Raw genomic sequence first — 17,936 nt, forward strand, 5'->3', positions numbered from 1 at the left:
AGCAGGAACTGGATGGGAAGAAAACTAATGCCTTGAACTTCAAGGCGTATTTCCTTTCAATTATTACTGTCCGGTGGCAGGAACCTGGGAAGAGGTCAAGGTATGGTTTAGGAAGACGCAGCTCCCAGGAAATGCACTTGGAAGGGCACAACAGAGAACTGCGGGAGAAGGCGACCGAAAGCAGGGAGAAGAGTGCGCCTGGTTACTACTTGGATGGGAAAAACTCTCCGCCTGGTGAGCCGCGCGCCGCTCAGGTGGCCTTTTCCCGCTCAGGTGAGCTCCTCCCGCGCCTCCCATTGGTCAAGGCGCCCGTGGCGCTGGGAGGGCGACGCAGCCCGGTCTAGTTCAGGGTCTAGGGCGGCGCGTCACTTCCGGTAGCGCGGAGCTTGTAAAACACCCTGGAGAGAAAATGGCGGCGGCAGCGGCTTCGGCGCCTCAGCAGCTCTCGGATGAGGAGCTTTTCTCTCAGCTCCGCCGTTACGGCCTGTCTCCTGGCCCAGTGACGGAGAGCACCCGCCCGGTCTACCTCAAGAAGCTGAAGAAGCTTCGAGAGGAAGAGCAGCAGCAGCACCGGTCTGGGGGCCGCGGCAACAAGACGCGGAACAGTAATAACAATAACACGGCAGCCGCCGCCGTCGCGGCGGCGGGACCGGCGGCGGCCGCCACGGGGCTGGGGGTCCGGCCGGTCTCGGGCGACCTCTCCTACTTGCGGACTCCTGGGGGCCTGGGCCGAATCTCGGCCTCGGGCCCGGAGAGCCCCTTGGGAGGGCCCGGGGGCGCCTCGGCCGCCCCCACGGCTGGCAGCAAAGTGCTGCTGGGCTTCAGCTCGGACGAGTCGGACGTGGAGGCCAGTCCCCGGGACCAGGCCGGCGGCGGCGGCGGCGGCGGCGGCGGCGGCAGGAAAGACCGGGCTTCGCTCCAGTACCGCGGGCTCAAGCCGCTGTCGGCGCCCCTGGCCGCCAGCGAGGTGACTAACAGCAACTCGGCCGAGCGAAGGAAGCCCCACTCGTGGTGGGGGGCCAGGCGGCCGGCGGCTCCCGAGCTGCAGACCCCGTCGGCGAGAGATGGAGCCGCGGAGGACGAGGAGGAGGAGGGGGACGACGGAGAGGACAGGGACCCAGAGGCCGAGGAGCCGCTGTGGGCGAGCCGGACCGTGAATGGCAGCCGGCTTCTCTCCTACAGCTGCCGGGAGAACTATTCGGACTCGGAGGAAGAGGAGGACGACGACGTGGCCTCCAGCAGACAGGTATTAAAGGACGACTCCCTTTCCCGGCATCGGCCCAGACGGAGCCATAGTAAGCCTCTCTCTTCGCTGACTGCTAAATCTGCCGGCGGCCGGCTGGAGACCTCAGTTCAGGGAGGGGGAGGAATCCCGATGAATGACAGGGCGGCGGCTGCGGGGAGTCTAGACAGGAGCCGAAACCTCGAAGAGTCGGCGGCGGCGGAGCAGGGAGGAGGGTGTGATCCCCTGGACTCCAGCCCCATTCCTAGGTACCGTGTCAACGCTAAGAAACTGGCCCCTCTCCTGCCCCCGCCACTGACTGACATGGACCCAACCTTGGATTCGTCCACAGGCTCCCTTCTTAAAACCAATAATCATATCGGCGGTGGGGCCTTCGGTGTGGACTCCCCCAGGATTTTTTCCAACAGCCTCCCTCCCGGTGCGTCGGTGGCTGCCTCTAGTTCACTCAGGATCAATCACTCCAATCATACGGGCTCCAATCATACCTACCTGAAAAACACATACAACAAACCGAAGCTTGCCGAACCCGAGGAGGAACTTCTCCAGCAATTTAAACGGGAGGAGGTGTCCCCTACAGGGGGTTTCAGTGCCCACTACTTGTCGATGTTTCTCTTAACTGCTGCCTGCTTGTTTTTCCTAATATTGGGACTGACTTACCTAGGAATGAGAGGGACAGGAGTATCCGAGGATGGAGGGCTCAGCAGTAAGTATTAAACCCTCTGGGTAAGGTAACAAAGGGGATGTTGCTAGGGGTCTCTTGTAACCACACTGGGCATTTTACACGAGGTGACCTCTGTCTGCAAGAACATAGTGACACGGCAGCAGATCAGGTGCATTTGTGTCCTCTTTCTTTAAGAAAGAACATTATTGCCATTATCAGAACGATAGCCCCATGCCTGGTTTTAAAATTTCTGTGTATGGTCTATTGGGGAATTCAGAGCATCTTCTAAAAGAACAAAATGTTACAAGCCTGTTAGTAAAATGCATTTATGTGTGTGACTTAAATTTACTTTTTAGCCTTAAATTAACTATGTGTGCAGATGCCAGTTAATTAACAATTTTGAAGTATTTTGATTGTTATGGAACATCATAGATGTTTTTTCAAATTCAGTTGTGATTCTAAAAGGCAATGTAAGAGCTCTTGAAATTCCAGTTAAATATTTTGGAATATTAAGTTCTGTAGTTCTGTATTTTCTATAGTTTCTGTATTTCCTTTAACGTGAGCGAATATAGAAGGTAGGAAGACAGAGCTCAAAATTAATTGCCCAGGGGGCGCCTGGGTGGCTCAGATGGTTAGGAATCTGCCTTCGCCTCAGGGTCCTGATCTCGGGATCCTGGGATGGAGCCCGGCGTCCGGCTCCTAGCTTAGCAGGGAGTCTGCTTCTCCCTCTCCCTCTGCCTCTCCCCCTGCGTGTGCTCTCTCTCTCTCTTTCTCAAATGAATAAATAAAATCTTTAAAAAAGAACTGATTGCCCAGGCCAAAGCATCTTCCCTCACACCAGTGAAAAAGTAGCGGTAGGGCAGGGCAGGAGTTTACCATTTATCTGGTACTGGTTTTTAGGCCCTGCCATTTACTTGCTCTAAAGCGCTGTGGGCAGGTGTGGTGTGTTCATTCATTCAGTAAGCCCAGCATCATCTTCTATGCTATAGGATAAATCAGAGTATTTCTGTCCTTCAACACAAGAGGATAAGTACAGATAATTTTGTGTTCTGTGAAGGAAATAAGGATGGAATAGTTGGTATAGGCTACTTGAGAGATGGTGAGAGTAGCTACTATTTGAGGTGAGACCTGAAGCAGGAGGAGACAGCATTGTAGGGAGACAGGAGAGCATGCTGGGCAGAGATGATAAGAAGAAAGGCCTTGAGTTGAGCAAGAGCGTTCCTGTAGGTTAGAGTGGTTAGGATACCTTGAGCAAGGGGGAGTAAGCAAGTTTGAGCTTCCCTTTCCTTAACCTCTGAGCCTCATTCTTCTGTATTAAATAGGAGTAATAATTTCTGCTCTCTATGGGCATGTTGTAAGGATCAAATGAGATAGTTTATTAAATAACTTTACATAAAGTGGCATTATTCAGAAGTTTAGATAAAATTTGTTGTATTCCTGGTAAACTACGGTATGTATGTAAAGAGAAATAGTTAAGTCATTTCTGTAAATATTTAGTAGTGCATTTCTTATTCAGCGTTTAATTTTTATTCCATTAAAAATACACTGTAGACATTGATACAGAAATTTGAATCAAAGTATAATGAATCCTTAACTATATTATATATTTGATTTACTGTATACCCTGGTGGAAAGAAGTGCCTGCTAATTCAGTTAGTCTGCACACCTAACGGTGAATAATTTTCCTCCCTATATTTATGTATTCTGAATCCTTTGTCATAGTATAATGGTTAACCAGAGCTTAACCATAGGGTTCATTGGTCAAATAGTGTGCTTAAGGAAATAGTTTTACTTTGAGTAATAATTTCACCAGAAGATTGTAGGTTATATATGAGAGTAAGCTTTAGTAAGCTTTTATTAGTTGTCATTTAAATTATGTAGATTAGCCTTTTAAATAGTTCTTAATCATTTGGTCTTTGAAAATTTTTTATCAATACCCTAGTTTTATTAATTAAATTACTTTTATTAATTAAATTACTATAAGTCTCTGCTTCCTCATCTGTAAAACTAGGGGGTTGGAGTAGATGATCCCAAGATTCTAACTTTGAACTGTCCTACCAAAACAACTTAAGGATCAGCTTGCAGTGAGATTAGGTCATGACAACCCAGCAAAAGAAAATGGAGATGTAGAATAGATTGACTATCTTAGGCTCATGTGGTCATTATATAAAAATTGTTTTCCAATTATAAAAGACATGATTTTTGTAGAAAATGTGGGTAGAGACCTATGAAGCAAAAAATGAATGGGTATTGTATACCTCTCCTTCTTGTCTCCCACTCACCCCTGGTATAAATAAGTTCAGATAATACCTCTCAAAACTTTCTTAATGCTTTTCATGTAAATACATATGTTCATATATATGTGTGTTTTTGTGTACATTTTCATTCAACAATAGAGTGACTACTCTGTGCCAAGCATCATTTTAAGCTTTCTGGGGGTGGGGGGAGGGGAGATGTACAAGTAAACAAACAAGAATTTGAGAGAGTGATAGTTGCTAATACAAGTTAATGATAGTAACTTTGCCGGGGGTAGAGGGATACGGAATATTACAGGTGAGCAGGCCTCTCTAAGGAGGTGATGTTTGAACTGAAACCTGAACGTCTTGAAGGAACTAGCCATTGACAGGGAGAAAAGCATTCCAGGCAGAAATAACAGCGAGTGCAAAACTCTTGGGGCAAGAACCGGCTTGGCAAGTTGAAGCATCAGAATAGAGTGGCCATTGTGGCTGGGATATAGTGAATGAGGCAGAATGGCATATGAAGGAGTCAGAAGTAGGCAGGGGCCAGGTCATAAAGGACCTGTAGGCCTTGAGGGCCACAGAAAGGAGTCAGAATTTTATTTTAAAGTGATGTCATACATATACATATCCTGCAACTTGTTTTTTCACTTAACCTTGTATGACGAGTTATTTTCTATATACTAAGTTTAAGTACAAGGCATAATTTAAAAATCTCACTCTCCACTGGTCCCTAGAAAGGATGAGAACATCCTATAAAAATGTTAAAATCTCTGCCACCCTGAAAATGTTCTTCAGCCCTCTGTTCTCCTCCAGCTGTTCCTGTCCTCTCAGCCAAGATTGTTATCTCTTGCTGCAGCTGCCATTCACTCAACCCCTGTCTAGTTTAGCTTTCTTTACCATCCATCCCTCTGTAACTTCTGCTTCAAGTCACAAGTTACTCAATTGCCAAATCCAAGAGAGGCATTAAAGTTCTTATCTTTGCCTCTTTGATCCATTCAATACAGTGATAACTCCCTTCTTTGTGCAACTCTCTCCTTTCCAGACTTCTGTATCACTACTCTCTCCCAGTTTTCATTTACTCCTGTCTGTCTGTGTTTTAAATATTGGTGGTCTCTGGGACTCTTGTCTTTGGTTCTATCCTTTTGTATAGTTTCTGGCTAATACCTCTTTTTGCCTTAAATGTTCTCTTCTGAGTTCTAGACTTACCTATTTGTTTATTGGACAGTTTCTTTTGGATGTTCCAGAAGTACCCATCCTCTGTACTCATTGGCTTTCCTTTCACCTTGTTTCCCCTACTCTGTTCCCTGCTTTAGTCAATAGCACTTCCATCTACCCAGGACTCAAGCTAGGAACTTTGAATTTATCTAGATTCCTTCTTCTCCTTCATTCTCCTACCAAACCTCAAACCTCAATCCAGTTGGTTACTAAGTCTTGTAGTTCTACCTCCAATTGTCTTTTGAATCTTTTTTTCTCCATCATTGTTGCTCTAAGTTAGTCTTTTGCCTGATCTGCTTAGTCTTCTGTCAGGTGTTCCTGCTTCTAGGCTGTGTAGCTCTTCAATCCATTTTCAGTGCCAGAGCAATATTTCTAAAACACAAATGCAGTAATTCACTCTCTTGCTTAAAATTACTCAATGGCTTTCTCTTACTCATTGGATAAAATCTAAATTCTTCGGCAAAACTGTTCATGATCTGACTATGCCTGCTTTTCTAGCTTCATTTCCTACCAGTTCCTCTTACCACATTTTACTTTCCGGATAACTGGAGCTTTCTGGATACTGCTTGGTATTCACTGAATATGTCATGAAATTTTGTGCCTTTATGCCTTTGCACATTATTCCCTTCTTTGGGAAGGTTGTTTCTTCCTCTTTGAACTGCTATTCATTCTTAAAAGTGTCACCTCTGGATATTTTCCCTGACTCCCATCCTCTTTACCCTGGAATTTGGGTATACTCAAATAAGATCTTATACATCCTTCACAGCATTTATTATAGAGTATTATAATTGTGTACATCCGTTGTGCCAGTTTGATTACAGTTCCTTAAGGAAATATTTCTGTAGGAGGAAGTGAATATACTGGTAAAGGACACAGGCTTTACACTCATCTCTGAGTTTGACTCTCATTTCTCTCTTATACTTGCTCTGTGACTTTACTAGAAGATAACTCAGTTCCCTCATATTAAAAATGCAGATGGTAATACCTGCGTCAGGGTGGCTATAAGCATTACGTGAGGTAATGTATGTAAAGTTTTTAGTGTTGTTGCCTGGCATAGGGGAATTGCTCAGTAGACCCAAGTCACATCAGTGTCCTTGGCACAAGTTCATTCCTTAGTAAATATTTATTGAAAATGATCACATATCAGATACCCACTTTACGTGCACTGAATCAACTCATCATCAACTCAGTAGTTGGTTATCTACTCAGTATCTAACAATACTCAGTATTGGGAAGGATGCAAAAGAAATCTCATTCTTGCGGAAGCCTCCACTCCACTATTAATAGTCACAAAAATGATTAAGAAGTATATCAGATATTAGATGATAAATCCCACCCTTTTGTAAAAGGGGAGAATTCACTGTGAGCGTGATCAGCCTCAAATGATCAGAAGCTCTGTTTCCAAATTTGGACTTGATTCTGTAAGTTGAGCAGTAGGAATCCATGGAGGTTTTTAAGCAGAAGACTAGCATGATCAAGTTGATCTTTTTTTTTTTTTTTGGTAAAGATTTTATTTATTAGAGAGAGAGCATGAACTGGGGGAGAGGCAGACTTCCCACTGATCAGGGAGCCTGATGCAGGGCTCGATTCCAGGACCCTGGGATCTGACCTGAGCCGAAGGCAGATGCTTAACCGACTGAATCACCCAGGCGTCCTTATAGTTGCTTTTTTAAAAAAAAATATTCTTTTCCAAGTAATTAGACTAGCCACTTGTTCCAAAACTTGGTGTGTATAATGAAATAGGCATAAGGATTTTGAAAAATAGTTGTTTCCCTCATTCTTGAAGAATGAAAGCTGAATGTTACATTTAAAGTTTTTCAAAGTTGACTATTTTGTAAGGAAAAAAAAAATTCTAGGCCTCGAAGAATATTCCTGGGAACACCAGAATATTTGTATATCCCAGTTTGATGATTTAAATAAAATCTACTCTGTGGAAATGTCTTTCATTTGAAAATTATCTCTAGAATAATTTAAAATAAAAATCATCAGAGTGAAAACATGTGAATTCCCCATGAGTATATCCAGGGAGCCTAGTTTGAGAAAATTGGCATAGATACCAGGGCTTGGATTAAGGAGGCAGATCTGGGTTTGAATATTGGCCCTTGCTTTTCTATTAAAAGTTGCTGAACCACTGTGAACCTCAGTATCCTCATCTGTAAAATAGAATTAAGTGAGAATTAAATGGAATGATGCATGTGAAGTACTTGGCTCAGTACATGACACATGATAATACTAGTAACAGCAGTTAACCCTGTGTAGCATTATGTGCCAGGCATTGAGCTGGACAGTTTTGTTATTTAACCTTCATGAGGTAGGTATTTGTTCCATTTTGTAGATGAAGAAAGTTGAACTTGCCCAGGGTCATGTGGCTAGTAAGCACAGAGGCAGTGTTTGGATTCAGATAGTGTGTCTTAAGCACTCTGCTTGATTGCCTTTTAACATGTGTAAGTACGTAAGGACTGTGTATATGTTCTCTACCATTATTGTTATCCAGAAAATTATGAAAGATATGGATGGGCGAAGCAGATTAATGCATGAAATCCTAGAAATGCCGGAATAATCTATGAAATCTAACAACTTTAGGACAAGGAGGTATAAATTTGTACTCAGGCAACAATTAGGAATCATGTGGGACTATTTATCCTTACTTAAAGTTTTATTTTATTTATTTAAAGATTTTATTTATTTGACAGAGAAAGACAGCGAGAGAGGGCACACAAGCAGGAGGAGTGGGAGAGGGAGAAGCAGGCTTCCCACTGAGCAGGGAGCCCGATGCCGGGGCTCGATCTGAGGACCCTGGGATCATGACCTGAGCTGAAGGCAGACGTTTAACGACTGAGCCACCCAGGCGCCCCTTACTTAAGGTTTTAGATTAACTTATTAATTCATTGATATATGAGTGGGTCAATCTGCTGGAATATAATGCAAGCTATAATATGTAAAACTGTAAAGCATGATACTATTTCTAATTTTTAAAAGATTTGTAGTCTCAAAACTGGTGGGTAAAGTGGTCCTCTTATTTTACATTATTACCACTTTAAAACTTATGTTTTTCCATTGTTCAATTTTCAAGATGTGAAGACCTTTAAGTATAGTATAATTGTGCTCCAGTTTTTTGCTCCTTTAAAAAAAAACTTCATATGTGTTTTTTCTATGCTTTTTATTTCTTTCAGTGGAAATGATCCATTCTGTAATTTCAGGGATACTTTTTAAAAATCAGATATTTTCGGGTGCCTGAGTGGCGATGGTTAAGGATCTGCCTTCGGCTCAGGTCACGATCTCCAGGTCCTGGGATCCAGCCCCATGTCGTGCTCCAAGCTCAACGGGGAGTCTCTTTCTCCCTCTGCCTCTGCCTTTCCCCCTGCTTGTACTCTCTCTGTCTCTCAAATAAATAAATAAATCTTTAAAAAAAAAAAAAGGTTAAAAAAAATCAAATGTTTTCATGATTCTCAGTAGAGTTGTAAAGTTTTAAAACTAACTTCCTGCTCATTAATTATTTTATATTAACTTTACCTGTCTGAAAAATATTTTATATAAATAAAAGGAACCTTACTGCAAAGAAATTTATAACATCAGCACAAAGAGATTTAATCTAGTTTATAAGTAGTTTAAAAATGAAGTATACCTTAAAGTATTGGAAATCTCCTAAATATATGGAAAACAAGTAGTAGTAGTAACTTCTTTATGAAAATTATATTATAATGATACATCTTTATTTTAATCTTACATTTATTTTACTCTAAAAATAGCTACCATTTAATTTGGGAACATAACCTCATACTAATTGTGGAAATTGTTAATAACAATTATTGTTTGATAATTTTAGATTTTGACTTCCATACTCAGAATTTATTTTTAAAAGATTTTAAAGTGAACCAGTAGCAGTATATTTGAGCAGTAACCTTGCTTTGCTGTTTTAATAATGTGTGCTTTAACCTGAATCTCACAAGTGATAGTTTTAAAAAAAAAATCTTGATTTATTTAATAATCTTTATTAACACTGTCAAAATAATTTTTAAACGAGTTGACCAGGAAGAAAGTATTTAGGTTTTAATATTTGTTTTATATAGTTAAATTTTACCTGTTTGACATCATTCCTTTGAAAATTTATTTCTAAGGAAATTAACTTTTTAAAAGGATTATAAAAATTTATACTAATGGAGATAATAATGTCTGAAAATAGGATAACAGATCATGTGGAAGCCATAATATATTTACTTTTATGGTGTCTTAATTTTTTCTTTAGTTCTAGAGGTATAGATTTAAAATTATACTACGTTTTTGTCTGGGTAGCAGATTTATTGCTCAATGGCCACAGCTTTTTGCTTACAATGATATCAAACTGCAAGCTAACATTTAGAAACAAGGCTTGGGTGCAAAGCTATGCAAGAGTTTAGTTCAGCTGTCCTGAACTAATTGAGTGATAAATATGCACCAACAATTGCTTCCCGCCTTGAATGTGACATGAATAGGAAAAAGTGGTTTAGGAGCATTGAACATTTTAACACATAGCAGAACATTAATATTGTTTTGCAATTAGAAATAACCTTTTATATGTATATGTGTACAAAAGGAATTTGCTGATTATGGCAAATTCCTGAAAGTACTTTATACTTAATAAAGGAAGCTCTATAGGAATTCACCTAGATATACTTTTTTAAACCTCCATATACAGAGGGTCATTGAAATTAATTAGGAGAGGGGGGAAAATCTTAGAATAACTGTTTTTTCTAGTCCCTGGGCTCTGGCTTAGACTCTTGGTCAGCCTGATTAATGACTTTGTAGGTTTATAAGGTACCTCCCATGGTGTCACAGATGCTTTCTTGTTTGATTTAGTTCACTTGAAGCAAAATTAAGTTTCTCCTATTCATTCATCCAGTTCACCCACTTACAAATTACTTATTGAGCACCTACTATGTGCCACATAATATCAGAAGATGAGTATATACTTTCTAGAACTATAGGAGTGAAGCTCTTCCCCCAGATACATACACTGCTTCCCTTTCTCCTACATTGTGGTGGCATTCGCTTCTTTCTCCTAAATATTTAAGCACTAGCTATCCCCCAGAATTGAGATTTGGTTACCATGCAATACTGTTTAAGATTTGTTTATTGTGACTTAGGAAACATAACTTGAAAAATTAATTTCTGCAAATTTGAATATGCCCTATGATAAAGTTTACCACAGTGTATACTCTATACAAAAAAAGGTTTCATTTCTTGCAGATTTTTAGAAATATTTTAAAAAGTAAAAAAGGAGACGTGAAGAATGAATTTGCCAAAAATGAAAATGTTATCAGTATGAAGTGTTTATGATTATAGTTCAAGATGTTCTAGAAGTATTCTTATGCTTATGACAAAAAGTCCTGTTTTTAAAACATGTCATCTCCAAATGTTCCTTCTTTCAAATTCTAAAGCCTTAAATGATAAAAGGATTTATTGAGAATTTTCTATGTATGGGCAATTATCTTAGTTTTTATGAGGGGAACTACTAATATTATCTGAGAAAACTGAAATGTAGATGGAATATGGTTACAAGTGACTTGTCCAGTATCCCATAGCTACTAAGTTTTGGAACTAGCCATTTGAACCCATGATCTGATTTCAGGGTCCACAATCTAACCACTAGGCAGCAGATTTTTTTTTTTTTTTTAATGCATCTTTTCTCACCTACTAACTTTATTTGGGCAGTTAAGTCACTTATAACCTCTGGTCCTTGGCTTTTGCATCTGTCAAATTAGGGAATAAAATCAACTTCTAGCCAGTGACTTTTGTAGGAAACTAATGTGATAATGTCTATGGAAATGCTTTGGAGAAATTTGAAGTGATACATAACTGTATTTTTTAATACATTAAGTTAGAATTTCCCAGCTACAGTAGTCTGCTTAAAAAACACATGGTCAGCACTGTGTATGACATCTTGTCAGTGATGTTAGTAAGTAATAGAAGAGTCCGTTAAATTTATAATCCTCATCAGTATCTTTCAGCCTTACTCTCAAGCTGTCCGAGCAGATAAAAGGAGTCATCTTTTTATATTACCTCATTAGTGCTTTATTTCTGGGTGCTGAAAAGGAATGTTCTTATTTTTGCAGTTATGTTAATTTAATAGGTAATGAAGCCCAATTTGAAATTAGATTTTACTCTTGTTGACCACTAGAAGGTTGATTCGCTGATAGGAGAGTCAGAGATGGGATATGTTGCCTTAATGCAAAATATAGTAGTGAATTTGAGACAGAAAAACATTTCTTGGGAATGTCGATGGGTCTTCAGAGTAAGCTTCTGTTAACATTATCTGAAGAACAGACAACGTGTGCAGCTGGTAGAGAAGGATGGCTTTTCACATGTTGTTCTTCAGCAAGTTTGTAAGCTACCACGAGCACTGTTATTACAGAAGTGGGAAGATAAGGTGTGTCCCTGTGAATAGGCTTAGACTGAATGGGGTAATCGAGAGATTGGGGAGCATAAAATAAGAAAATGAATTTGATAAGCAGGATATTAAAATCATGCTACTTAAATTATAAGGAATTTAAAGTGCATTAGGATCTCAGTCTCCTAGATAATTGATATGAAGCACATAATGAAATTTTCATCCCATTTCCCATTTGAAACTGTATCAAAGATGTGATTTGTTTAGACCAGAGCTGTCTAATAGAAATATAATACAAATAATGGAGTAATTAAATCGTAAGTCACTACAGTGAATTAGAAATAGCTGAGCAGTGGCAGAACTAAATCTCTTACCTACCTGCCCTGGATAAATGGCCATGCTTGATGGTATAAAGATATAAAGTGGTATAAAGGACTTCTTAGCTTAAAGTAGAAGTGATGTCCCCTAAATTCTCACTCATTTCTTATTGGGAATATTCCTTTAATTTCTTCTCACCATTTCCTATTGTAAACTGCTTTGTACAGCTCTTCAAACTAGACATGTAGGAGGGAGGGATGGCCTTTTGATTCTGTCACATGACCATCCCAGGCGATAAGGGGAAAGTTAGCTCCTGTTTAGAAAAATGAAAACAGAATGACTAATAAAGCTTTTGTTGGCATAAGAAAAATTTTAAGGGTTTCAGTATTTTGCCTTTTGAGAAAGATTTTGGGATGCTCTTATTCATCATGCTCTTTGAATTGTAAAAATTATCTCAGTTCTTTTACAAGGTGCTATTTCAGGGTAGATTTATACTTAACATGTCCTTAATGAATTTGAATAAATTATTTGAATTACATTCAGATTACTAGAGAATATTTACTCACAAAGTCAAGCTGTTTGCTTCCAAAAGGAAAAATGGGCAGTCCTTAATTTTTGAAGGGGTTGTCTTCCAGATCATGTGTAAGATGGTTGTTTGAATTTGGAAATGTTTACACTGTTTTTTAAGCTTAAGCTCCCAGGCTAGCCCATAGAAGCCTATTTAAAATTGTATCCTATTTTAGCACTGATAAAGCATTGGTTTAACTTTTGGGTCCTCAGTGCAGTGGCTCGTCTTCTGTGGGAGTTGGATGAGGAAGCAAATTTATTTTTGACTTTTTATGTTTTCTTATACTTTTTCATTTTTTAGGAAAAATTTAAATTCAGTTAACATATAGTGTATTATTAGTTTCAGAGGTAGAGTTCAGTGATTAATCAGTCTTATACCCATTGCTCATGACATCACGTACCCTCCTTAATGTCTATGACACAGTAACCCCCCCACCCCTCCCCCCTCCCTTCCTCTCCGGCAACCTTTAGTTTGTTTCCTATGATTAAGACTCTCCTATGGTTTGTCTCCCTCTCTGATTTTGTCTTGTTTTATTTTTCCCTCTCTTCCCCTATGATCCTCTGTTTTGTTTCTTAAATTCCACATATGAGTGAAATCATATAATTGTCTTTCTCTGATTGACTTATTTCGCTTAGCATAATACCTTCTAGTTCCTTCCATGTTGTTGCAAAGGGCAAGGTTTCATTTTTTTTGAAGGCTGAGTAGTATTCCATTGTGTGTGTGTGTGTATATATGTATATATATATACATATATATATACCACATTTTTTTTATCCATTCATCTGTTGATGGACATCTGGGCTGGGCTCTTCCCATAGTTTGGCTCTTGTGGACATTGTTGCTATAAACAGTGGGGTGCATGTGCCCCTTCAGATCATTACATTTGTATCTTTGGGGTAAATACCTAGTGGTGCAATTGCTGGGTCATAGAGTAGCTCTATTTTTACCTTCTTGAGGAACCTCCATACTGTTTTCCAGAGTGGCTGCACCAGCTTGCATTCCCACCAACAGTGTAAGAGGGTTCCCCTTTCTCTCCATCCTCTCCAACATCTGTCATACTTTTTCATCTTTTAATTCTTGTTCTTATACTGGCCTAAGCTTCCTGCTGTTTTGCTGTAATCTTGACCAAACATCCAAGTGCTCAATACTTCAAATCTTTTTCTTTTTTTTAAATTGAGAGATAATCGGCATGTAACATTATATATTAGTTTTAGTTGTACAACGTAATAATTTGATATATGTATATATCACAAAATGATTACAACAGTAAATTTAGTTAACATCCATTGCCACACATAGTTATTTTTCTTGTGATGAGAAGTTTTTGGATCTACTGTCTTGGCAACTTTCAAATATGAAAGTGAAGTTAACTGTAGTCACCATGCTGTACATTACATCCCCAGGACTTACTCTTCTTATAACTGGAAGTTTGTACCTTTTGACCACCTTTACCTTTTTTTTTTTTTTTTTTTTTTAAGAGAGGGAGTGCAGGGGGGAGGGTTAGATGGAGAGGGGGAGAGAGAATCTTTTTTTTTTTTATTTATGTTGTTCATTACCATACATTACATCATGGGAGAGAGAATCTTAAGCAGGCTGACTCCACACCCAGCACTCATCTCAAAACCCTGAGCTGAGATCATGACCTGAGCTGAAATCAAGAGTCGGATGGTTAACCAGCTGAATCACCCAGGCACCCGCCACCCCTATCCCTGTCTCTGGCAACCACCAGTATGTTCTTTATACCTATGAGTTTGGTTTTTTTAGATTCCACATATACGTGAGATCATACAGTGTTTGTCTTTTTTGTGACTTATTTCACTAAGCATAATGCCCTATAATAAAAGAGTAGGTCCATTTATTGGTTGCTTAGCAGGTATAAACATTTAGTCTTCTTAAGCATTTTTAACATTTTACAAGCGAGGGCTGTAGTGGAGGATTAGGTTAATCACTTTGTCCAAGGTTATAGGTCAGAGAGGGGAGTTAATTGAGTTAGGTTGTTGTTTGAACCCTAGCAGTATGTTTTGAAAGCTCATCCTCTAACCATTGTACTATACTGCGTTCCTCTTTTACATATCCTCTCCTTTATCAAATTTCAACTCCTTTTATTCCCTTAATTCAGTTACTTTTGGCCAAATGTTAGGGGAAACCATCTGATTAAATTCATAATATTGTAGAATTCTGATAATAAAAATCATATGATTTTATGATAAAATTTGATAATATCATTATCTTTAGTGAGGATTGAGTCAGTATGGAATCAGAGCTTGGCTCTGCCTCTCTAAATCATCCTTCATATTTATATGTATAGTAGTTGGGTTGCCTGCATTTCTCATTTAGATTTTATGTCAGTAGTTCTTAACTTAACACGGGCTGAGAACATTTGGGTGCTGTACCTATTACAAAGTGAGGACCTAACAAATTATTTGCCCCCCCATTGTGTATTCTTTGCAACTGTATATTAATATTGCTGTGGTTAGAATACAAATAATTATTCATGGTAGCATTTTGTCATGTTTTCTTGGTAAGTGAATACTAAGAATAGTATTGTGGGGATCTGACTGTCTTGATAAAAACGAAGAGGTCCTTTTACTTAAAAAATGGAGAACCATTGCTTTTAAAGCATGTTGTAAGGAAAATATACTGGTTATTTTAGAATTTGTTTTTAAGACATTCATAATAAATGTCGGGATCAGTTGTAATGTTCAAATGACTGTGACTGACTGGCTAACATTAAGTAAAAAGTCTAATCTTCTTAAGGTGATTGTACTTTAAATACAAGACCTTTATTAACTTAGATTCTATCTCTGATAAATGAAAATTTTGGCAATTAGTAAAAAGTTCAGGCATTATAAAAATTTTTGGCAGGGAGCTTTGCCTTGGGGTCTTCCATTTCGTCTCGTCCAAACTCACAGATTTTCCAAGAACTCTGTCCTTTCTTCCCACTAGCTCCAGGGCAGAGATAAATGAGGAATGGAGTAGTGACATACTGTGATATTTTGTAAACTGAGTACTGTTTATTTCATGTTAGGATTGAGAAAAGGAGAAAAAACTCAGATTTATTAATCTCCCTCTCACTCCCTCAGTATCTCTATGCATAGTCACAAAACATCCCATTTTACATTAGATTACTAGAATGCCCAAGATCACAAGTCATAAATGTTGGAGCTAACATTCCTTGCTCTGGTGATTTTTTTTTTTTTTTTTCATTTTACCCCACTGCCTTTCAGTGTGAAGAGAGAACTTTTTATTCATCTAAGAAGTTAGATGTTAGGTGAAAAATCTGATATGATCCCAGGGTATGTTGTATTTTCTGTCCACTGTGTTCATATGGAAGCATGAGTTTATTCTTAAAGTTCTGTATATTATAACCAACAACAACAAAATGTCGTATTTAGCCTAGTTTACCACATGTCATAACTGCTTACATTTTGTTTTATCCGATGGTTTTGTTTTTGACTTAATGATGACATATTTAAATACCTCTATTTCCCAAGCGACTTTTCATTTCTGTTTGGTTTTTTTCCAGAGCTATAAGTCAAGATGTAATTTTTTTTTTTTTCAAGATGTAATTTTTAAGCCATTGGTTATAAAGCCAATGGTGGGGATTTCCTTTTAAGCTCCAAATTCAGTTTATATGTTTGTTTTGATCATACTTCAGTCTCTCTGCTTTGTTTATACATATAATGCCCTTTTTCCTTTTAAGGGAAGTATACTTCTTGTCCCTCTTAGGAAAATGGAATGAGAACTATCATTTACATTTTTTTAGTACTATTCACCTTATCATTGCACTGTAGCTTTTCTCTCTCCAGTTTTTTTATCTGCATATTGTCTTTGTGTGACACAACATCAGTTATCTCTAGTCATTTACAATGTTAGACACAATACATTGTGATTGAGAGTGTTACTAAGTAGAAGAGAAGACCTCTTGTGTTTAATTGTATGGAAAATGCATTTTGCTTTATTGGATTGCACTGGGGATAGGTTGTACAGTGTATCACAGATCCCTTTTGGATCTCCAGATTCTCATTTAGCAATATTCTTTCAGAACAGACCTTGTTATAATACAGTTCCACTTTATTCTTGGCAGTGTAAACCTTGAGGAAGTGTCAGAGACAGTCTCTAGTGTGTAACAGTTAATGTTTAAAATCTCTTAATACAGTGAGCTGTCACCATGTTTAATAAATTACAGTATTGCATTAGCATAAATTCGTTTGGGTGCCAAGTTATCTGTTGCACAGGTGCTTGGTATTATTTATAGGTTTGTATCTAACCTTTGTGGGTTGACTTGCTTTTATTTTTCTATTCACTTGTCACCATGCAGTAGTGTAATTCTTTAATTGGCATATGTGCAAAAAGGGTTTTTTAAGAAGAGATCTGTGAAAGTACTGAAAAAGCAGATCACTCAGACTTTTGGACCTTGCGCAGTATAATAGGATGAAGCTTCTGTAATTTAAGTAGATCTATTGCTTTGTGTTTATTTGAATGTGTTATACTACCTTTCCTCTCAACATTGGCAAACTACAGGAGTGTCTTTTAGTTGACAAAATTAGATGGAGACAGCAGCCTAATTGTTTCCCTCTGGAGTTTTGAGCCATTAAGACTTGGGGGCATGTATGTGTTGGGGTGGGGAGAGATTCATTATTAACTTTATATTTTGTCTTAGAGGAAGTTTTGGAATTTTCTTGAAGTGCAAAAGTCTTCTCTTGGATTAAACATGTTTTTTGAATGGGAACTTCAGTTTTAATTACTAGATTCAGTAATTGATAATTCTGTCAGATCTCGAGTTATGGATTCTCTATTAAGATATCAGAGTTCATTTTGGGAAGGAACAACTGGCATTAAAATGTCTTAAATGTGAAGTATTTTGATATTTTCTTGATTTGCTAGTCATCTAGCTTTCAAATTTAGTAATTAAAGTCAGTCTTAAAATCCCTGGTCTATGAATTACTTCCAACTCAATAGTGAAGCGTATTAGAAAATAATTTTGAATATTTATGAAACATTTACTAGACACCAGCTCCTATGGCTGTTTTTCTGTATGCCAAGTTTCTGACATTATTTTAGTACAAAAGATAATTTAAAATCTTATTTGTAAATGTAAATTATATGAATTTTGAAAAATAAGACTAAATCAGCCAGGTCTTTCTGAAACAAAGCAAAACCAAAAAAAACCCCTTTGCATTACAGTAACTTTTTTAGTTTTTTTGCAAAGGAAGAGGAAGTTTTCTTTTTCAGGTTTTCGATTTGTTAAGAATTTAGATTGAATTGGAAGGAAGAAAATGTTTTTTTCTTGTACATCATTTAAAATTAGGGATTTTACCTAA

At 38.4% G+C, this 17,936-nt stretch overlaps 1 protein-coding gene across 1 annotated transcript in view; it reads left to right on the forward strand.

The window, feature by feature from the left end:
• Window positions 1-373: 373 nt before the first annotated feature.
• The window catches only part of LEMD3 (LEM domain containing 3), a 64,640-nt gene continuing 47,077 nt past the window's right edge, over window positions 374-17,936 (forward strand). The window contains exon 1 of the mRNA XM_036094127.2: window positions 374-1,946. Coding sequence (XP_035950020.2) covers window positions 410-1,946 — 1,537 coding nt within the window. The 5' untranslated portion in view covers window positions 374-409. The remainder of the gene's footprint in view (window positions 1,947-17,936) is intronic.

This window comes from Halichoerus grypus, chromosome 6 (assembly GCF_964656455.1).
Source record: "Halichoerus grypus chromosome 6, mHalGry1.hap1.1, whole genome shotgun sequence".
Taxonomy (NCBI): Eukaryota; Metazoa; Chordata; class Mammalia; order Carnivora; family Phocidae; genus Halichoerus; species Halichoerus grypus.